General features: G+C 36.6%; 1 protein-coding gene across 1 annotated transcript; it reads right to left on the reverse strand.

Moving 5' to 3' along the window:
* Positions 1 to 5,767: 5,767 nt before the first annotated feature.
* Positions 5,768 to 21,692, reverse strand: LOC136042685 (uncharacterized). The gene is made up of 5 exons (XM_065727644.1): positions 21,647 to 21,692; positions 16,435 to 16,566; positions 11,860 to 11,951; positions 8,437 to 8,560; positions 5,768 to 6,102 (listed from the first exon to the last, which is right to left on the reverse strand). The coding sequence occupies exons 1-5, from the start codon at positions 21,690 to 21,692 to the stop codon at positions 5,768 to 5,770; spliced, it is 729 nt and encodes a 242-aa protein (XP_065583716.1).
* Positions 21,693 to 23,406: the final 1,714 nt, after the last annotated feature.

A 23,406-nucleotide genomic window follows, 5' to 3' on the forward strand; every position in this document is an offset into this window, starting at 1 on the left:
TTAGTAAAAAATATACGTAACTTATAAATTAGCAACTTACATAACAAACTTTCATAATCTTATATTTTTATTATGTATACAAGGGGGTTTGTATCCTTGTTAATACCTCGCTCTTTACACTAAATCTTAAGTTTTGTCCCAATTCTTTAAGAATGACCCCTGAATCAGAAAGGCCATAGAATAAATAGTTGAAATTACTAAAAATACTTTAGCATAAAGAGCGAGGTATTTATCTCCTCCTAAATACCTCGCTGCTTATGCTAAAGTATTTTTAGATCCCCTCATATGCGTAATAATCTCTGTTCGTTTTAAGTTTCAATGCTACTCCTTCCTTTCATTTGAAAAAACCTTTTCATGTTTATTTTTCATTGTTTTCTTATAGCAATGCTAGAAAATCATGCGCCCTTTTCCTTGAATTTTTCTTCCCACATGACAGATTCCTCCAAGGAAAGATCCTCCAACATAGCCCCCTTCCCTCAGCCCCACCCCCAAAACAAAATAAAATCCCCCTGAAAACGTCTGTACACTTTCCAATAACCATTACTATATGTAAACACTGGTCAAAGTTTGTAACTTCAGCCCCTCCCCCAGGGATTGTGGGGGAGTAAATCATCTCCAAATACATAGTTATTATGGTTTTCGACTATTTTGAACAAAATGGCTATCTCAAAATTTTGATCCGTTGACTTTGGGGAAAAATCCGTTTGACTTGAGCGTGGGAGGGGGCCCAGATGCCCTCCAATTCTTTTGGCTACTTAAAAAGGGCACTAGAACTTCTCATTTCCGTTAAAATGAGTCCTCTTGCGACATTCTAGGACCACTTGGTCGATACGATGACCCCTGGGAAAAAGAAGAAGAAAAAAAAACAAAAAAAAACAAATAAACACACACCCGTGATTTATCTTCTGGCAAAAAATACAAAATTCCACATTTTTGTAGATAGGAGCTTAAAACTTTTACATTAGGGTTCTCTGATACGCTGAATCTGATGGTGTGATTTTCGTTAAGATTCTATGACTTTTAGGGGGTGTTTCCCCCTATTTTCTTAAATAAGGCACATTTTCTCAGGCTCGTAACTTTTGATGGGTAAGACTAAACTTGATGAAACTTATATATTTAAAATCAGCATTAAAATTCGATCCTTTTGGTTGGTGTGGCAAAACTCAATTTTTTAGAGTTTTGGTTACTATTGACCCGGGTCGCTCCTTACTACAGTTCGTTACCACGAACTGTTTGATATGGATTTTCGTTACCCGAACTAGCAGTGACGTAGTTGGTCTCAGACAAATCAGATGCAGCACTTGATGGAGAGACAGAGCTCAAAACCGAAGCTGCGGAAACAAAGGTTGAACTTATAGAAGTCTTTCTGGCTAGGCTTGATGCATTATTTACACTATTTACATTATACAATATTTACGTTATACAATAACAACTCCATGTGGTTGCACAACTTTGAACCCTGGATATATATGTATTAAACTGTGAGATAAAACTGTTTTTCTTTGTTTTGTGCATTTTCCTTGGTCTTGTGTTACCCTAGGTGTTGATTTAAGGGACCTACCTCAGTGCTGTGGATATATTTAGACTTTTGCGCAATTCATTTTATTTCAATTCTCCAGGGAATTGCACATCTTCCCGTTCTTCATTAAGCGCTATCAGTGTTGAATTTTTCAGCCCAGCGTTGCCGCTCATTCTGAAATTATGGCGTCCAATAGCTCAAAACCCGCAACACCCGAAAAAGGAGTCGATAAGTGTGCTGTCTCTGGTTGTGTTTTGAGTGAGTCCTCGCCAGCCATTCAGTGTGATGAATGTGATAAATGGCTCTGTACAACATGTCTAGGAATGAGTACAGCCGAATACAACATTTTCTGCAAAATGAATGAAAAATTTGGAAGTATTTGGACATGCCCATTATGTAAAACAGGTTCCAGTAAGCCTGATGCTCCAAATATAGTGAAAAGCACTCTCGAATCCCATTGTAGTGAAATGCGTGACATGTTTGCTGGTTTCAGATCTGATATGCAGACTTCTTTGGACACTGTGAGGGCTCAGCTGGAAACGCTTGAGACGGCTATACAATCAAAGGTTTCCATTGATCATGTGCAGAAACTTGTGGAAAATTCTATAACCACCCGTCTCAAAACAGACGTCCGCAAATTAGTGAGACAAGAGCAAGACAGAAACAGAAGACGACTTAATCTGATTGCCTATGGCGTTCCTCTGAAAACCAACGATACTCAGTTCATCTCAACTTACTTAAAAGATGAATACTCAATTAATGTCGGGGCTATTACTAACTTGAAACGTCTACCTAATGGTAAGAATGCAAGTACCATAGACAGACCCAACCCAATCCTTTTTTCTATAAATGATTACAAAATAAAAATGGATATATTGAAGGCCTCAAGAGCGAGGAGGGGGAGTATCTCCTTCTTTGCTGATGCATCCAATGAAGACCGCCAGAGAAGGAAAGAACTAGTTGAAGAGATAAAGAGGCGTGCAGCAGCCGGTGAAAAAAACCTTCGCATCCGTGATGGCGCCGTCGTGTCAAAAAACGTGATCCCCCAGGGGGAGGGAGTCCTCCCCCCCTCGCTTGATGGTTCACTAGACTTACCCATACCCCTAGTAAATAGTGTAAATAATGCATCAAGCCTAGCCAGATAGACTTCTATAAGTTCAACCTTTGTTTCCGCGGCTTCGATTTTGAGCTCTGTCTCTCCATCAAGTGCTGCATCTGATTCGTCTGAGACTAACTACGTCACTGCTAGTTCGGGCGACGAAAATCAATATCAGAGTTCAAAAGCCGGAACTAGCAACAGCCCAGTCGGCCAAAGAAAACGGACGCAACTAAGAATATTATATACAAACATTGATTCTTTAGTGCCAAAACTCTCAGAACTAAAAGTGTTACTTTATGAAAAGGATGTAGATGTTTTCTGTGTTTGTGAGGCGTGTCCTAAGAACTCTTTGACCAAATTGGATGACGCAAATATTCAAATCCCTGGATACTTACTCCTGAGCAACCTGAATAGTAACCTGTGTCGAAGAGGAGTGGCTATCTACACTAGGCTTGGAATTAAGGTAGATAAAATTGATTTTTCTATTTCTCAACCTACTAATACTTGGGTGGAACATGTATTAGTTAGACTTCTAATTGGATTTGAAATTGTGAATATTGGTGTGCTTTACTGTAGCCCATCAGCTCCAAACCAACTAGTATCTCACCAAGCAGTTTCTAACGTAATACAGATCATATGTAATGTAAATTCATCACTTGTGCCTTATGGTGATTTTAATATGCCAGAAGTTCGTTGGTTTGAAGGTATTGGGTACTCACCCCCTAATAACCCCTCCTACACAACCACCCAAACCCTTGCTGACAACTTCCAAACTCAGATAATAATGCAACCCACTAGATTTAGACATTCACAACAACCATCATTACTTGACCTCCTTATTACAAATGACCCTGAGAGGATTACTTCCACTTGTTACCTCCCAGCTATTGGTGCAAGTGACCACATATGTATAATGAATGACATTAATATTAACCATAGTGGTGATGATAAACTTAAGAGAACTTTTACCAATTACGCTTTAATCCGTGAAGAACTAGCTAATATAAATTGGGATGAGGGATTATCGGATGAGACAGACATTGAATCTAGTTGGAATCGTTTTAAGTCTACTTTACTAAGTGCATGTAGGAAGCATACAAAGGTTTATTGGTCAGATAAACCAAAGACTCTTCCATACCTTCCCTGGAATATTAAGAAAATTATCAGAAAGAAAAATAGAGCATGGAATAAATACCTAAAATGCAAGTGTGACAACCATCACAACAAATTCGCCATGCTCCGAAACAAGCTGAGAAACATGACAAGAAAAGTTATCCAAGACCATGAAGAATCTATTGCAAATGAGTCAAAGAAAAACCCAAAAAAGTTCTGGCGCTTTGTTACAGCTAACAACCCATCCCGTCGACGCAACAACAGGCTAAAAAAATCATATGGCTCGAGTACTACTGACCCGAAAGAAATCGCTGATTGCATGAATGCCAGCTTTTGAACAAACTTCACCTCTAAGCCACCTGACATTACACTCCCAACCATACCTCCTGTAACAGTACACAACCCAATGTCCCCTGTAATCATTACTCAAGAAGATGTATTTAAAATACTAAGAAGTTTAAACTCCAACAAAGCTGCTGGACCTGATAATCTCCACCCTCGGCTTTTGATAGAATCTGCTGCTCACATTTCCCTCCCCCTTTCCAGAATATTCAACATGTCCCTGGCCAAAAAGTCGGTACCAAATGATTGGAGAACAGCAAATATTATACCAATTTTTAAGAAAGGTGACAAGGATAACCCAGGATATTATCGACCAATAAGCCTAACCCCAGCCATTTGCAAGATCAAGGAAGGTATCATTAACCATGCTCTTATAAATTATTTAGAAGAAAATATACTTATTAGCGATAGACAACATGGATTTCGCAGGGCTGGTCAATCGGCACCAACTTTATTCAGTCATAAGATCATGCAGCTAAAATTTTGGATATGGGTAAACCGGTAGACGATATCTTACTCGACCAAGCCAAAGCCTTTGACAAAGTTGAAAACTCATACCTGTTGCTGAAGCTTAAAGCTTATCAGGTGCATGAGGATGTGATTGATTGGATTGGAGCATTCCTAACTGGTAGATCTCAACGTATCATGATCTACACTGATAATGGCGATCCAGTTTTCTCCTCCACTTCCCCGGTTATAAGTGGCGTCCCACAAGGAACCATCCTTGGGCCAACGTTGTTCAGCATATATATTAACGACTGTACAACTTATCTATGCAACCTTTTAACATTATATGCTGACGACTGTAAGCTCATTGGGCCTGCTGAAACTGAAGAAGAAAGAGCCTGCATTCAGCTGGACCTTGACAGGCTATCCTCCTGGTCATCAACTTGGGCCCTACAATTCAATGCAACGAAATGCAAGGTACTGCACTTAGGGCACAATAACCCCCACCATCCCTACCATATAGGGTGTGATCAGTTGGAAGCAGTTGCCGAGGAAAGAGACTTAGGCGTCATTGTGGACAAAGATTTAAAATTCCACAGCCACACTCAGGCTCAGGTTGCAAAAGCTAATCGAGCTCTCGGACTCATTAAGCGCTCTTTTGTAACTAGAAAGTCATGTGTGGTTATAAAACCTTATAAATCCCTTGTCCGTCCCCAACTTGAGTTTGGCTTGACTTTGGCCTTTCCCCAAAATAAAATGGACACAAGAGCCCTTGAAAGTGTCCAAAGGAGAGCAACCAAACTGGTCCGTGGCTTAAATAATGTCCCTTACCAGGATCGCCTAGGATCTCTGAGACTTCCAACCCTAACCTATCGAAGATATAGAGGAGATGTGATCATGGCACGCAAAATTTTCAAATCCGGTCACCTGAACCAGATCTTCACCCCCTCCCTGGATAACAATTCAAGAGGTCACAGTCTTAAGCTTCACCTGCCTGGATGTCGGAGAAGGGAACGACGTGGTTTCTTTTCCATTTGGGTGGTCCCCCTCTGGAATAGCCTATCCGAGTCTACCATCCAAGCTGAGACTCCCCACTCCTTAAAGGCTGGAGTCTTCAGGGACTGGGGAAGGGCTGAGTGGAGGCTGGACTGGGAAGCTAAGCCAACATAATTACATCACTCACCACCAGCGAGAACTACAGGAGGATCTACCACCTTATCTCGCTGGCAAATGCGATTTAAGGTAATTTAAGGATAAATATGAACAATTTTCACATTATTTATGAGATTTTTATGGCCTGGACTCCTGATTTCTTGCCAGGTAGGAACGCCATTAAACTGCAATGAGATTAAAAATAAGCTTACCATCTGCGTAAGAAGGTAGCAAAATCCTTTCCACTGGTGTTCCTGCTTTACCCCAATTTGGTTGAAGCCTATTGTTACAAGAACCATCCATAGTTCTATATTTGCTAGAAAAGGAGCAGAATGGTTGAGCAGGAACTGTTCAAAACGCAGAACTGTTTCTCGTACATCAAATCGCTGCAAACCGATGCCTGTTTGTACTGGATTCAAGCCATTTTTCGCTAAAATTTTAAATGATGAGAATGAGATATCGAAAATCATTCACCTATGAGGATATTTAAAGCTTAAGAGTTCTAATTTCTTTTTTTAGGTTTGTTTATCAACAATATCTTATATTTAAGAATGAGGTATTGCATCCAATTCAATTACACGAGTAATTTATGAGATTAATCATCAGTCGGGTATCAAAAGGATGTATGTCTATAATTGTAAACTTTAAAAAGAGCAAAGAAAAAACCCCAAAACTTTTCTACTTCCCCTTCTATAATAATAAAACAAAAAAGAACCAGTACGTAAAAACAACACATATCAATTTGTTTTTGTGTTATGGTTATCGTAGGGAAAGGTTTTTTTCTGCTCTTCTGAAAACTTACAATTATGAAGATACGTTCTTCTGCTACCCGACTGACGAAAATGTATTTTTATTTAAAAAAAAAAATGCTCAATAGCAAAAGTAATAAACTCTATCTTATTAAACAAAAATTAATTAAGATCAAATAACAAAACGTCTTGACGCTAAAACTGAAAAACAAAACTGCAGGAATCTGCAATATTCTATATATAAGAATGATCTATTGCATCCAATTTAGCTACACGAGTAATTTTTAAGATAAATCATCTGTCGTGTATCAAAAGGATGTATCTCCATAAATGTAAATTTTAAGAAGAGCAAAGAAAAAACCTTATATATTTTTTTCTATTTCCCTTCCGATAACTGTAAAACAAAAAAGGATCGATATGTGAAAACAATACATATCAATCCGTTTTTTGTTTTACGGTAAACGGAGGTGAGATAAAAAAAAAAATTGAGGTTTTTTTTCTGTCCTCTGAAAATGTACAATTTTAGGGATACGTCCTTTTGATACCCGACTGACAAAATATCATATTTGTTTAAAAGAAAAATGCTCAACAGCATAAGTACTAAACGTATGTTTTATGCAAAAAACATTAATTAGGATCAAATAATAAAACATCTTGACGCTAAAATGAAAAGCGAAACAGCTGGGAGACAGGAGGGGTAAGATCATTATATGTACAGTTAAAGGTGCACATAAGAGTACATACAAAAAGGAGCTAAGAAAAACATACAAAAATACAAAGTTTCGAGCAAAACGGAGCAAAAAAAAGAGAGAAAAAAAAAGGAAAACAAACAACATCGACATAAGTAAAAAATAGAACAAAATGCAAAATAAGCAATTAAAAAAAGTTTAGCTATTACTTTAGCTACTACTAAATTCTGTCAGCAATTTTAAACTGACGGTTTATTTTTGTGTTGCTTTACCAGGATGGAAGGTGGAGTAAATATTTTGCAAAATAGAAGAAGAGTTAACGTATTTTATTCGATCAGTATTAGTTAACAGTTTCCAAAAGAGAGAAATATACCGAATGTGAGGTTAAATAGCTAAATAGCAAACGCCGCTTACATCTGAACTTGCAGGAAATTATCGACGTATAAGAGACGAAAATGTAGTGTGATATATGTTCAATAGGGAGGTGCCAGGTATGGCGTATAGATGAGCCTATTGGGAGTCCAAGTTACACAAGGTGATCGACAGGTTGAACCACAGAATTCCCAAGTTTGACTGAATTTATTAGATCACTCTTCCAGTTAAAAACGACTATTTCCGACTTAACAGAATGAAATTGTAGACCAAGCTTAAGGTATTTTGCTTGGAAGATATAAAAAAAACATCACTGACTCGTTGCAGGGTGTGACTAAGATTCAGAACATTGTCAGCACAACAAATTAGAGACAGATTTCTTGACGATAAAAATAATGAGGAGGGACAAAGATTCTGAGCGTCAAGGACGTGGTTATTAAATATATCAGGTCAAGAAACTGCTCCTTGGTGTACACTTTTTAATGCCGGAACAAACTTTGTTCGAGCAACTGGAGGCATATTCTTATCAGGCGGTAATTTTAGTCGAATACGCAGGTGAGAATAAATGTCCCGAAGTGTGAGAATAACTGCAGGGCTAGCCCTCACTTGCCAGCCTTAAGAAGCATTGCAGGTTATGTTGACGAGTCAAAGGCACATTTGACATAATAACTAGTAAGAGGAAGAGATTCCCCGCAGATTCTGCATCAATTAGCGCCTATAATATGGTAACATGTACTTTAGCTAATTGAGTGTTTTTTCGTATAAGAGGTGCATTCAGCATACAATGCATCAATGAGATAGTTAAGCTGAATTTCCCAAGAGACATGAACTCACTAACTTAGGTCACAAAATGGCACTTGCGATATTTCTCTGGGAGTGATGGTCTTGTTTTATACTCAATGAGTTTCCTATTGTTATGAGTAATTTTTTGGAAAGCTTAAAAAGGGACTTTACCTTTGAGGGCTCTTGCAGCATCAACTACACTAAGCGCTAAATCCGTACTTTTCGCAAAATCAGTTTGTTGCTTTGTCTTCTTTCCTTTTGATGCCTGTGACCTTGAAAGTCTTGCAGATGACGCCTAGAAGTGAATCACAATAATTAGTTCTAAATTAATAAATACAAGAAATATAACAAATAAATAAATTAGGATCAATGTCGCCTCGTTTTCTTTTTTCATTTACTGAGACATAAGATGGTCGTTCTATAAACGGCATCTTTTGAATGTTTATAATATTGTTTAGTTTTCTTTAAGGTTTGAAGGACACTCTAACCCTTAGGAGCTTTGATACGGAAGCTATTACCCCAATAAATAAATAAATTAGGATCAATGTCGCCTCGTTTTCTTTTTTCATTTACTGAGATATCAGATGGTCGTTCTAAAAACGGCATCTTTTGAATGTTTACAATATTGTTTAGTTTTCTTTAAGGTTTGAAGAACAATCTAACCCTTAGGAGCTTTGATACGGGAGCTATTCCATTCTCTTTTTTTGCGTTCAGCTGCTTTATCTCTTATTTTTCATATGGCTTTATTATTTATTGTAATCTATGTTTGTGTTTAGTTTTATTTGTTTATTCAGACACGTTTTATTTGTTTTACTACACGTTCAGGTTTTACAATCAAGCATATGGGTTTGGAATTCAATTCCTGGGGGATTGAAAGTGCGCTAAGTCTACCCCAATTCAAGGCACGCCTGAAGAAACACGTCTTGACAGACAAAAAAAAGTGTTTGTTACAGTGATTGGAAGTTGTGAGACAACAGCATGTTTTTTTTCGTTTTTTTCCTCTTTCAGTGTTTTTTTTTTAAGTAGTATAGATGAAGTTGATTTTATAATAATTTTTTTAATAAATTATTTTTGAACCAAATTCAGAATTTTTCTGTTCTTATCAAGTTTGATTGATTGGATAACTTGATTTTAACTAGTTCTATAAACAATATCGTACTTATGTTTTGCCCCTCATGAGTGTTTCTAGTGAATGACTTAAATTATTCCCATCTCAAAACCTTCATAAACTGGTTTAGCATCCTCTAACTTTTGTACTGCTAATAGCAGCGATCCTGAAGGCTTAAATTTGTCTGCATAGAAGTAAGTCAACGCAGCTAAGAATCATAAGAGGGTTTATTCTGGTAACTAAGAAAAATCGTTGATGTGCTTTCAAGAAAAGTTCATATTTAAAAGTTAAATAAGCAGAAGAAGGAGGAATTTAGAAGGATCGTTTTTTTACCTTTCTACATCCCAGATAAATAAAAATATTATTTTTAAGTTCTTTCAAATTCTTCCAATGCTAACGGGATTAACAAAGCACACAGCAAGTGGAATAAGTTAATCGTCAAAACATGAGTTCAGGTTGTCAACTGAGGGTGGGCAGGGAAAATATTGACCCCTTCCCACCTAAATTTTTCCATTTTAGAATTTAAATTATATTTTTATGGAATTTTCATTGAAAATTTACCGTTTTGATAGTCTTATTGACAAAACTTAAAAACAACAAAATTACCCTCACCCTAGTTTGTGAAAAATACATTTTGACTTCCCCCTTCCAAATCTCCTTCAGTTTCTTGAATTAGTACCCTTGAATAGGCCTTAATCCACAGTGGTATTTCATTCCATGGCATTGAAGTAACACATGAACACAACCAAAAGGTAAATCTTTCTGTGTTCGTTTCCAACCGCATATTATAAGATGCTACACATTAGAAAACAAACTTGAAATCTAGAAATTAGATTTTTAAGACGTAGATAATCAGCACCAAAAAGTCCGTGTGCCAAGCAATATATGTAGACTGAGTTTAACATTTTATGTTCTAATGTCTGCAAAATTAGGGATTTTGAGATACAGGTTATATACACTAATGACTTATAAACCATTGTTAAAGGTTTTGTCTGTTAAATATATAATAGAGGATGCGAAGTCAGAGAGGATTAACTAAAAACTTGAATATGTCCCTTCAGGTCTCGGAACACTTGAAACATAAGACAATGCACCAAATAATGTGTATGGATCAAGCTTAATAGTTAGATATATTGGTGCAAGTTGGATTAAATTATTGTATAAACTTACCGTTACAATTATTAAATTATTAATAATTAATAATTAATTATAATAATTAAATAATAATTTAATCATAAAATATTTTATGATTAAATTATTTTATAAAATATTGTGCTAAATTATTGTATAGGTATGCTTCGTAACAAAAAACTGATATTCCAAGGCTTTATAATGTCTTAAAAATAAATAGATGGATGCTAAATTATAGAAAATAAAAGGTTTTATGTTGTAGGGGATCCTTGAGCTTAGCTGAACATGCGACCGAATATGTCTGAGTTGGATTCAATGCTGATATTTTAAAATGTATTTAATAAACTTTCTATGTCTCGATGAAGTCTCATTTACCTGAGCTTCCTGTACTATCTATTTATGAGCTTTCTATGTATTCTGCAACTGAATAGTTTGTATCAAGATTTACAGCTTACCTTCGTAAGATGACCATTAAAGAGGACTAAATCATGCTACATCAGCTTCAATTCTGATCAAGAGCTTTTAAGTTATAAAACATCTATAAACTTGATTTGACTTGCCATCAACACCATTTTTCAGCGTTGCTGGGGCCTGAGGCGAAATCAATTACAGTTTCCTCTCCCTACTCAAATATTAGCGAAAAAATCCGAATCCATGGTGAAAATAACGAACAAAGTAGGTAACTCCCCAGCCGTGGCACCCCTACCAGCCACGGTATCCGGAGAAGCTGCACTGGTTGCCCTGCTAGAAACGATTTTGCTTACCGTGGAATATTTATGCGTTAAAAAAAAACGGTCCTAACAATTTGTTAGAATCATTTTCTGTGTTACCACATATTATAAAATCCGAATAAATTAAGGATACCATTATGGAAGTGCACAGCGAAACAGGAAGTGAGGGGGTGTCCTTAGAAGCATCAGCAAAAATGTTGGATGGGGTATATGGCTAAAAGCAGGAGCAGACAATTGAGGGGTGTAAAGGCCACCAGTCCTGGTCAAAGAACAAACATTAGTCAAACATTGATACGAGAATATATGTCTTGGAGAGCTTTAATGTAAGAGGAGTTTACCCCTGCTTTGTTGTGGGAAGTGGCATGCCACTGTTGCTTAGAACTACAGGGCTCTACAAAATTTCTTTTGCGGCTTTGCCACAATCTTATAGGAAAACTGATTGAAGGGGGAGATTTAAAGTTAGAAATGTAGGTAGGAGTGGCATATAACAGCGCAAGCAGGGTGAAATTTCAACTCTTTGAATTTAGGAAAAAATCTAGACCTGGGAACCCCCCTCCTGTTCCGTACGTGGCAATTTGTATGACGGAAATAGTAAAACATATTTTGTGGTAGAGGAATACTCACAACAATTTTCTTTCCGTGTTCACTCATTTTTGGCAGCAGAACTCTACCGTCTTCCGAAAATGCAGACGGCTTCTTTGTCATTGCAGAAACGGCTGAAAAATAAGTCAAACAGGAGCAAAATGGCTTTGAGAATCATAAAGAATAATTAAATATACTATTTAGAGCAAGGTTCTGACTTTGAAGATTTTTAATCTATAGTTTCTGGACAAAAAATCGGTTCTAGAATTAACTCTGGTACTAAAGATTGCAAAATCTGTTGATTTTGGTCCTGAATAATAATTGGTGTTTAAGAAAAAAAAAACAATAAAAACAGATTTTTCTGTTTAAAAGAATATTAGACAACAGTTTCCCTGGATCAGTGTGTCAAATTCCAAGAAATTTAACATATTTCTTTGACCTTAACTAACCTTGAAAATTAAAACAATGCTTACTTTTAAATAGTAAAAGTGTTAATTGATTGAATACAGTGTTCATATAAACTTCAATAAAAAAAGCTTGCTTTTTAATTTTTTTTTTTTTTTTAGCTTGGATCTTAAGCAATTGTGCTTGAAAATTCACAAGGGAAATTCAATCCCACCCCATTCTCACCCATGCATAATTGTTTCTAGTAAGGTGAGGATCCGTTTGTATATTTTGAAGAATAAGTTCATCAGTTCTCCTCTTTTATGATCTATTTCATCTTTTGTTTGCTTTTACATTCAAAGACAAGTTTAAAAATCATTGAGCTTGTTTCTATCTGCTGCAATTAGATTGTCTTTGTAGATATCTACAAACGCAAGAATTTTTTTTCTCTCTCTGTTTTATTAATTGCCTCGATTCATTATTAAAAGACATGTCAGAATAATCCCATTTTACTTATCTGGAAGGCTTAGAGGTCATTGACTAAATTTATAAGACAAAAAAAATGTATCGATTCTCATTGTTGCTTGTCTTCTGACCGAGGTTGTTGTCCCAGTGAAGCAACTGGTTGATTTCTATCATACTCCCACACAGTTTTATCAGGGTCTAAGAACCAAATTTGGCAACATGGGTAAAATGTTCATCTGATTTTTGTTTTCTTCGTTTTATTTACTGGCCATAGACCCTTTTGTCATCCATTATATTCATTCCTTTGATTTGTCGTGGTTGGGAAGTTCGGCTTTAGGTTTTTTATTGAATTTCTGATCGTTTTTTAAATAATGTCAGGAAATCTGGCCCAACTGCCACGGAAAAATCCCCATTCTCTATGGAAATATTCTCTAGACAATTCAATTCCGGTAGAAATTTAACCTAGACAATTACCCTTATCATAAAAAGTAAAACAGTTCAAAAAGGGTTGAAACCTTTTTATTGACAGTGAACAGATATAAAATTTAACTGAATATTTCGAACACATATACAGTGTTCATCATCAGCAGTAAAAGCAGAGTTTTACTGCTAATGATGAACACTGTATATGTTCGAAATATCCAGTTAAATTTTATATCTGTTCACTGTCAATAAAAAGGTTTCATCCTTATTTTGAACTGTTTTACTTTCGTCAAGGAAAGGCAGTGTGGTCTTCGAAGTTATCTACCCTTATCATCTTCATGTGTATTTTGAACAAGTCATATAAAAATGAATTCTGTCTATTTTCCAGGTGAAAAATCTGCCTTAGACATTTCTACCTTCGGAAACATCCCTCCCCATGGAAAATTCTCTCTGTGGAAAATGGCTTCAGCAGAAATTTGCTCACCCTCTCCTATCCGAAAAATGTATGCATACTTACAAGTTACAAAAATACTATAGATAAAAAATTTGTAAATTTTACAACTTAAAGATCTTTCCCCAGGGGCTTCGTGGAGGGGGGGAGGTAATTTTATCTTCAAAGGTATAGTTGTAGGGTCTTTCAATTATGCTGAATAAGAGAGCTATCTCAAAATTTTGGTCAGAAAACTTTGTGAACAAAAAGGGGATTGGAGGGGGCCTAATTCCAATCTTTTTGGTCCCCAAAAAAGACACTAGAACTTTAAATTTCGTTTTATCCCGAAAGTATAGTACCACTGGCCTGATGCAATCACCCCTGGGAAGCAAACAAATAAACACGTATCTATGATCTTTCGTCTGACAAAAAAAAAATCCACATTTTTGCAGACAGGAGCTTGAAACTTTTATACTAGGGTTCTCTTATACGTTGAATCTGATGGTAAGTTATTGATAAGTTTCTATGACTTTTATAGGATGTTTCTCCTATTTTCAAAAATCGGTCAAATTTTCTCAGGCGTGAAGCCTTTGATAGGGAGCCCTAAACTTAATGAAACTTATATATTTGGAAGCAGCATAGTAAACCGATTCTTTTCATATATCTATTACTATAAAAAATTCATTTTCTTAGAGTTTTGGTTACTATTGAGCCACGTCACTGCTTACTTACAGCATGTTACCACGAACTGTTTGATAAAGCTAACGTAAGATATGAGTTCAAGTTTCGTATTTGTTTTCAAAACTCTTTAGAGAGCAAGTGATGTCCCATAAAGAACCAAATCAATTCATTTTGAAATTGCAGGGGTGGCAATACAATCGACCAACCAGGCAGCAACGTTCAAATTAACCACTTTTGTTGGCTATTCTCTCCTCAAAAAATGGAGGACTCCACAATGAGTGCATACAACATTGAAGGATCCAAATGACTTGTAACTGACAATTTCGTATTTTACGGCATCTTTGTAGGTTTGTATTGGGTTTTACGACATAGTTTGTTGGCCTCAAAGATTGTGATGCTGTTATTTTTCTAACATAATGTTTCTTTCTTCTTGACTTTAATTTTTGACTTCTTCTGATTCTTGTTGTCGCTTCTCTTCTAACAGCACAATTCTTTGTTTATCACTTTCATTTATGGAAAGTTCTGAAACTTGCTTTGGAGGGTCTAATAACCGCACGATTCTTTATTTTTCACTTTCATTTTTGACACGTTCAGATTCTCGCTGTCACTTGTAATTCTTGTTGCTGTTTATCTTCTAGCCACATATTCCTTTGTTCTCCCAGTCATATATCTTCTAACCATATATTTCGTTGCTCTTTGTTTTCATTTTTGGTTCGTTCTGATCCTTGGTATTGCATGTCTTGTAAACGCACTTTTTTCTTCAGTTTTGTTTTTGACATGCTATAGTTCTTGGTGCTGCTTAACTTTTAACCGTATATTTCTTCGTTTTTCAATTTCATTTTTGACTCATTAGAGTTCTTGTTTTCGTAATTGTGTTTTTCATTTTCGTTTACCCTTACTTCAAATATTTTTTCAATACCATTAGTCTTGTTACATTTGATGGTATAGGCTGTTCATTTTCACCCGAGAATTTACATTTTGCAAGTATTCTTCTTAATCTTGTCTCATTTGATGGTCCAGATTGTTCAATTTGGGTAATTGTTAATTTAAGTTTTATCCCTCTAGGTATTATGAAACTGCTTGAAATACCTATTTGTTCGTCACTTTAATTTTCAAACCTTCTTATTCTCGTTATCAAATGTCTTATAGCCACATATTTCTTTCCTCTTCATTTTTTTATGATTGCTTCAGATATTTTTTCAATGCTCTTTGCCTTAGGTGCTTGGACTGAACTTCTCACATTTGATGGTCTAGGTCTCATCCATTGTGATTTTACAATTTCCAGGTCATTTTGAGCTATAGTTAAGTTAGATTCTTGTCCTCTAGGCATTATGAAACTGCTCAAAACACTTTTTGTAAATAAATTCATTACACTTGATATTTTTACGCTTAACTATGTTCCTTATGTAATTTTGCATGTGTTATAGCTACTAAAAACAATAAGATTACATTCTGGGGGGGGGGGGGTATATGTTTTATCTTGAAATTTGCTCGCAAATATAACGTAACTCATATGAACTTTCCTTTCCAAAATTAAAGCTCTAAACGAACTCGCGTCCTATGTAAATTGTTTTTGGAGGCCACAAAATCCCAGGATACAATTAAAAAAAAAAAAATATTGAGCTCATTTTAAGGAAAATTAAAAATTACAAAATGAATAGATAAACAATTATTGCTTGTTTAAAAAAGGCAAATACAATAAATAAACAAAATTATAGATACGATACGATACTTTACTAATAAACATAATTGTAACTCTTTACATTACACATCTACTGCACTGATGGAAAAATAAAGAAGATAAATCAAAATTGTTCAAGAATTTATCAGTATTAATCATGTTTTTTTTTTGTTTTTTTTTTATACATAATTAAGCGAATTGGTCACTGAAAGAACTTATCTTCGATTTGTTTGCCATAGTTGATCCTTTACTTTAGCCAACGTTTTCAGTGTTGTCAGTGTAATCTCTTAACCTGAAACAACTTGTCTTGGACTGCTTTGTCATTGTTGATGCTTTGCTTTAGCCATTGTTTTCATCGTTAGTTAACGGCACTGACCTTTACAAAGGGCATATCTACATTATATAAAGTGTGGCTAAGGGTATAAATTAATGGCTTAAGAGACATAACTAAAACCTTGAGGTACTGTTGGACTTATTTTTAAAAAATAAGGTCAATCGATTTGATAAAGCTTACCTCTGTGCACTAACTTACCTCTGTAAACGACTAACTTACCTCTGTTAAAGAATATACTTGGACAGCAAATACTAAAAGCACCACCCCCAGGACATGATATTGAAGGTCCTCTTAATATATCCAAATACCAGGGAGAACACTGTGACAGGGATTTACAAGAGCTTGGTCGACCTGAAAAAAAAAGATTTTAAGGAATTATAAATGCTTAGCTTTCCTGTTCGAAGTAACCTAAGCCAGTACTGCTCTGTTTTCAAAAAATATTTGCCTTTTTCAGTATTTTCGTATTTTTGATTTTTATCAGTATCAAAAGTCTCATTAATCTTGCCTGCCATCAAACAAAATATGATGAGTCTTTTTGTCACTGCAAAAATGCGTAGCTTTTTGTCGGAAAGGTACCTTTTTCGTCTCGACTATGGTACAAAAAGCTATATTGTTTTTCACTTCAATAGTTTCAAAACCATCTTACTTAAAGAAGTTTATGGAAGAAAATTTAAAGAGTCGTATCAAAATAAAAGACGAGCAGCAATAGTCACATAATAATCAAAAGTTTAAATGTGAGACAGAATTTTTTGGACCCTTTCCAGGTATTGTACATCGACACAGTCAGTCTCAAAATATTGCTGTTTCAAAGAGGACCTAGGAGGATTGCCACACAACAAATTAATTTTGTAACGCCCAAATGCATAAAAATGTAATTTTTCGTAGCTTTTGATAGTAAAATCTCTTTTCAGTGTAAGGTGCCTTTTTCTGCTATAGAAAATAGCACTCAAAAGGAGGGGGTGGTTGTTTCCTCTAATTTTCAAAATATATATCACTATTTAATCTCAGTGAAAAATAAAAACCTCTTCTCTAGATTTCAAGAAAACCTTTTTTATATTTTCAATAAAATAAATTTGACCCCCCCTCCCTTCTATCTTCTACATTCTTACGAATATAAAACCTTTTTCACTTTTACGTTGGAAATAGCCGTACTAAAAAATCAAAGCTGATTCTGATACAATTTTGCCTGTTTTTCCTTGATCAATTTTAAATGTCAGTTTGATCCGGTCCAGGAAAAATGAAAAAATGAACCGTACCATTAAATCGAACATTATTCACCTCTATGAAACGAAAATCCACAAAAACGCAAAGGAATGAAACAATTCAAGTTCATGCACATTTAGCACACTTGGACTAGCTCTGCCAAGATACACGTGAATAACCTTGGAAGAACCAGTTACGGCAACTTAATTTGATTATTGTGAATGGCCATGGCCACTCCAAATAACAATTTGATTTGACACCGGATTAAGAAACAGGGCCTGTATTTCTTCCTCTTTGTTGTCAAAGTAAAGGGGTGCGTGAATAACTTTCAATTTCTATCGTTAAATCAAGGGGTCCCATACAAATAAAGTCTAAAAACCCGGTTAGAGATTAAAGTCTTAATAGATAAATTTTCTAGAAGATTTTTTCCCTATGGATACCCTACACTATTTCCATACTTTGAATGAAATTCTGTCCGTTCCAGGCGACGACCCATAGGTATGGGTATGTAGAATATACGAGGTAAACTATACTTAGTATCCGTGTCAAGCAATAGGCATATAAGTGGACATTGTTTTTTATGGTGGCACCTACCGTACTAAGCGCTGAACAAAGAAGTAAACCATAACAGTGGAATAGGTGCCTTCACAGAAATATATTTGTGAGGGCTGCTATTATAGACTGAGAGCCCAGTCATCCATCGTACGCGCCTGTTAAATCAGAGAGAACTGACATACCAAAAACTCATAAAAATATTCTTTAATTTGATTTGTAAGATTTATTAACTAGAAAATTTCAATTATGATGTGGATCTGAGACGAAACGCCTCGTTTTGACCTACGTTGTAACATAAGACCTACATTGCCCGGGGAACGTGAAGTGTTGCGGCAACCTCTGTCCGGCTTCGCTGACTAAAGTGTTGCGGGAGTAACACTTTTGTTTTGTTTCTTCGCTATCGATCAGTAATACCATGATCAAAGGCCATTCCTCAGCGTTCAAAAAACAACAACAAAATAGTATCAAAAGAAGGGGCTAAATTGACTTTGCAGCCAGTTGAACTTTATCCTTTTCAATAGTGGACATCGTGACAGATGAAAACTCGGAACAATATCTTATATTATCTAGTTGGTATTATAAAGCTATCCCTAACTTTTCAGGATCAAAATACCACAGATGACATTCTATGAATTATTACGGAACTATCTCACTGTTTTACATTCTCGTTTGTGCCTGTTTCTTCACTATCTGCTAAATGATGAAGTTTTCGAAACGGTATGTTCAAACAAGAACGCAATCAATTATGATATATAATAAGTATTACCAAAGGTTATTCCTCAGCGTTGAAAAACAAAAACTACAAAATAATATCGAAAGAAGGGACTAAATTGACTTTGCAGCAAGTTGAACTTTATCCTTTCTATCGTAGACATCGTGATGGATGACAAATTGGAACAATATCTTATATAATCTAGTTGGTATTATAAAGCTATCCGTAACTTTTCAAGGTTAAAATACCATAGGTGACACTAATTATTACGAAGCTACCTCATTGTTTTACCTTATCGTTTGTACCCATTGCGTAAACACTTAATTATGTCAGATTTAAAGAGATCGAATACAATATGCACCAATTTGCACAAATTTCTAGCCCGAAGTGAACAGATTCTTACTTACAAGTACCTCTCCCGTGATAGACATCAAGTTGACCGGAAACAAATAAATGGGTACACCAACCAGCAAAAGTTGCAAACCCCTCATCGCTGAAGATGATTGTAGCCCAACTGCTGATTATTACTTGCAAGTCCCCTACATGTCTTACCACTGGAACCAAATTGGTTTTCCCATCAAATACACTGGAAACAAATAATAGTTACACCAACTAGCAAAAGTTGATAACCCCTCATTGCCGAAGGTGATTATTGCCTAACAGCTGGTTGTTGCTTACAAGTCATCTCAATTACAGTCTCACAATTTGTATCGGCCTAGATTTCGTTTCAGTGTATACCTTACTACTGAAGTTGTCAACCCCTTGAAACTTTCAAACTGGTATACCTCATGAAGGAATTTTTGTACCAAAAAATGGACTTCGTATTCTTTGATCAGCTCATCAAAAGCTTTCGATTGCCGTCGAAAAAAAATTCTATCTGTCTTAGTTCAAAAGTTGATTTTTTTTTGGCCGTAGGCCAACTTTCTAACGTCACCACTTAGAAGGAGCAAAGGCTAGGCTCCAATTTTTTTAGCAATGAGAGTACTTTTATAGTTTATTAGGCACATCTGATACCATTTCTCTACCGTAATCCCAACTCCGAAAAACCGGATGATAAAATAAGCTGAAATCACGAACAGAAATGTGTAGAAACAATAGATGGCAGCACTTTCGGACCCGTGGGAAAATACCACATTTTTGCTTCTGTAAATTTTTCTATTTATCACTCAAAGAAGATATATTGGCTGAGGGGCCGGGTAACTGCCGCATATATTTAACCCTTATAGATTTTATTCCATCTTCAATTTGAAAGTGGTGCCTGCCTGCTAGAACGGAGCTTTCCACTCGAAAGCTGAAACATGGTTTAATTAAATGAAAGCTTGGCTGCGCAACTTCAGATACTCCTCTCTGACATAGACTATATAACTCCACTTCACTTCGCATACCTTCGGCTCTGGCTCGTGGACAAGCAAAAACCATCCTTTTTGACCCCAGGCAAGAGTTCTGCGATGCTTTCCAAAATATAATATCATATTCATCAATATGACCTGAGGTCCACACTTTCTGTAAAAACCGCACAGGTTAGACCCCTACCAGTGTCCAGGAATAAATTGAGATCGGCGGCATAGGAAAAAGAAAAGAAAAAAAAAACGGGACAAAACCAAAGTGTTGCTCTCGCAATGCAACTAAAAACTTCTGTACTCAGTGGTGTCACTTCATCAAATTTTTGCAATTCACGTGGAAATGATAGTGGAAACTGAAAAATGAGCCATATAGTACCAAAAAGGTAAAGATATACTAGAGAAAACTGACCTGTTTCTGTTGAAGCTTGAATTGTGCAGGCTTATCATAGCTTTGACAAGATTTTCGAAAAGACTAAATTTTTGCTGAGTGGGGGCAAAATGACGTCTGGGGGAGGACAAACCGAGGTTTGGAAAGGGCAGTTGCCCATAGAAAATTACCCCCTGCTTTTACTGCTGCTAAACTTCTTTGAAGATTTAAATAGGGAGTCGTTTACTGCAGCAATTGATCGAACCCTCACATAAATTACAATTATTTTTGAGAACTAGTGGGATTTTTTTGCTTACTCCTCCTAGCTCAGTATGGCAGTACATCTTGAGTAGGCACACCACTTTCTAGAAGAAACCTTAGCTCATAACCCTACGTTGACCTACATAAGACCTAAGTCTGACCTAGTGCCTTGGCGACATAAATTAATACTGGTGACTGGTCATTCACTATTATTTCTTTTAACACACAACCAAGAAAAAAAAAGTGTTTGCTCAAGAGAAAGACAATGAGCGCAGTAAAGTTGTCGCAAATAGAAGAAACTCTGAGGGCGGTTTTCCACTGTTGTGTAATTGCTCCGAAAGACAGGATCTCCTTGATGTTTTCCACAAAAGATTCCGGATTGTTTTAGGTATCTTACTGTCTGACCGCATTTCCAACACTAGGCTCTACACAAAGTGTAATTCAATCTCATTTTCTAGGGTTAGAATAAGAGAAGGGTTTAGATAGTGAGGACATACCACATAGATGAAAGATTACCGAAGACCGTCCTAGTCGTCATCATTCTTGTGCCAATGTAAAAATGTAGGGGTTCCCTGAAGGAGATGGAGAATGACTTTGCCTTACTTGACTTAAAACCCTTGGTTAGCAAGATCAACCACGTAGAGGGAGCTGGTTGACAGCACCATCAATTTTCTCTAAGTAGCTCTGTCTAGGGCTAAGGATGGGGTCTCATTTGAGTTGATGTTGCGACTGAGCAGGCATTGGTTTATTATATCAGCCCATCTAGGGGGTGACCTTTCTCCAGGGCGTTTCCAGCCACTTTCCGAGGGAAGTTCGAGATGATCCTTGCGGGGGTACTTAGCGGGAGACGGAGTTGGTGGCCTAAACACCTTCAAAAGTGGGCTTCTACTTGGGTAAAGAGGTTCGCCAGCTTGAAGGTCTTCAGGATCTCAGTATTACGGATCTTGTGATACTATTTGAAGCCTTCGAATCGATGTAAATGTGTCTAGCCTGAACACCATCGACCTTTCTTAGCTGTGTCTGGGTTATCAGCCATGTCTCAGATGAGTACAGAATGATGCTTGAGAGTGTGCTGTTGTAAATTCAGGCTTTGGGATGGCGGCTAATGTGCGCTTTGTGGAAGACTGCTCTCAGGAGTCGTCCGAATACAGAGCTTGCCTTGGCTGATCTGGCTCAGATTTTGGTGTCAAGTGTGCCACTTGAGGATATAATTGATCCGAGACATGTGAACTGCCTTATCACGTCGACAGCTATGCCGTTAATCTCAACAGTTGAGAGTGGCGCTGATGCGGTCTTTTCTATGGGCATGATCTTTGCTTTCTTCCAGTTGATCTGCAGCCCAACTCTAGAGGCTCTGGAGGAGAGCGTCTCGTGTGCAAACTTAAGTTGGTCAAGATTGTCACTAAGGACAGCTACATCGTCCACAAAGTCAGTCAACAGCAGACTAAGTACTTCTGGTATAACTGATACCGAAAGGGTGGGCATGGTACTTCTCGTTCAAGATAAAGTGGGAGACTTTGAATATTTTGGGCTGGAGGAGGAGCATGCACAAAAGGATTGGGCTTAGATGGCTTGGTGCTGCAGTGCAATGTTAATAATAGTAGTAGCATACGAAACTATTTCAAAAATGGTGGATAAGAAGAAAAGCAACATATTTAATCATTTGGCTCATATATACTGATACATAGAATACAAACCTGTATCGATAAGTTGTGATAGCCAGCTCTCGAAGTTAGACTTCGTTTATTCAGGGTGGACTCGTAAATATTGCTCAGGAACTCTGAAGGATTTGCTGGATAAAATGTCCTCTAGGCTTGTACGCCTTAGTCAGGTCACACCCGTCACATATCTTGAACCACGTTTGAAGAAAGTGTATATAACTTGACCATCTTCTCTAAGTTAAAAGTAAAATAGTAAACACATGTAAAAACAGGATACGCATAGGTACGTACATTTTCCCATTAGGCACCGTGATCAGCTACATTCTTATGAATACGTTCTTGTTCCTCTACATTGAATTAGAATGAAAAAAAAAACAAAAAACTAATTTAAGTACACATAAATGGACTAAGGCCACGTCATGGTGAAAACCGTGACACGCACAAAAAGTTTATTGACTGTAGCAAAAAGAGTCACTGTATAGCTTGTAAATTTGGGCAATTGTGGCACTTTAGGGACTGGCCTAAGTGGCAACCTTGATCCAGATATATCCAGTGTTGCCACCATGGCCTGTAGGAATCTACTTAACCTGAGAGAAAAATTTACTAAATCGCATCTGCTTTTATAAATGCCCCAAAAATTTTTGGGGCACGCGGCTGCCGCCACATGCACACCGTCAAGCATCGATTTTTACAATAGGAGGATAATCAATACGAGTTTCAAAACCTTTTTCCCTTTCCTCTTTTCGTTTCTCTTCTTCTTTTTTTCAATCTTTTTTTCTTCTCCTCTTTTCTCTGTCTGGTTCTCTTTTCTTTAGTTTTCTTCAAGATAAACCAACTGCCTTTGCTTGTCATTCAAGTTTTTTTTTAATAGAAATTACAGAAATCACTGCATAGGCTGACAACATCGATTCATTGGGGCTACAGGAAGCGGAATATTTCCTTACCCTAAAAAATGTGGAGCTACTTTTGAGTGGTTGAGGCAGCACTCAAACGGGCAACATAAGGGACGCATAAGTGGTCAGTTTTTATGCGAAGCTGCTCACATGATTGGAATGAAAATTGAGCTTTCGCCAGAAGCTTTTGTCGAAG

The sequence above is a fragment of the Artemia franciscana genome, unplaced genomic scaffold (assembly GCF_032884065.1).
Source record: "Artemia franciscana unplaced genomic scaffold, ASM3288406v1 Scaffold_1760, whole genome shotgun sequence".
NCBI classification, from domain to species: Eukaryota; Metazoa; Arthropoda; class Branchiopoda; order Anostraca; family Artemiidae; genus Artemia; species Artemia franciscana.

Excerpts from the sequence above, each read along its gene's own strand:
- LOC136042685 (XM_065727644.1), bottom strand. The coding sequence starts at position 21,692 with ATGGCTGATAACCCAGACACAGCTAAGAAAGGTCGATGGTGTTCAG. Across the intron at positions 11,952-16,434 it reads AAGTATATTCTTTAACAGAG|CCGTTTCTGCAATGACAAAG; the intron begins GTAAGTTAGTCG and ends CTTATTTTTCAG. Across the intron at positions 6,103-8,436 it reads TGCTGCAAGAGCCCTCAAAG|CGAAAAATGGCTTGAATCCA; the intron begins GTAAAGTCCCTT and ends TTAAAATTTTAG.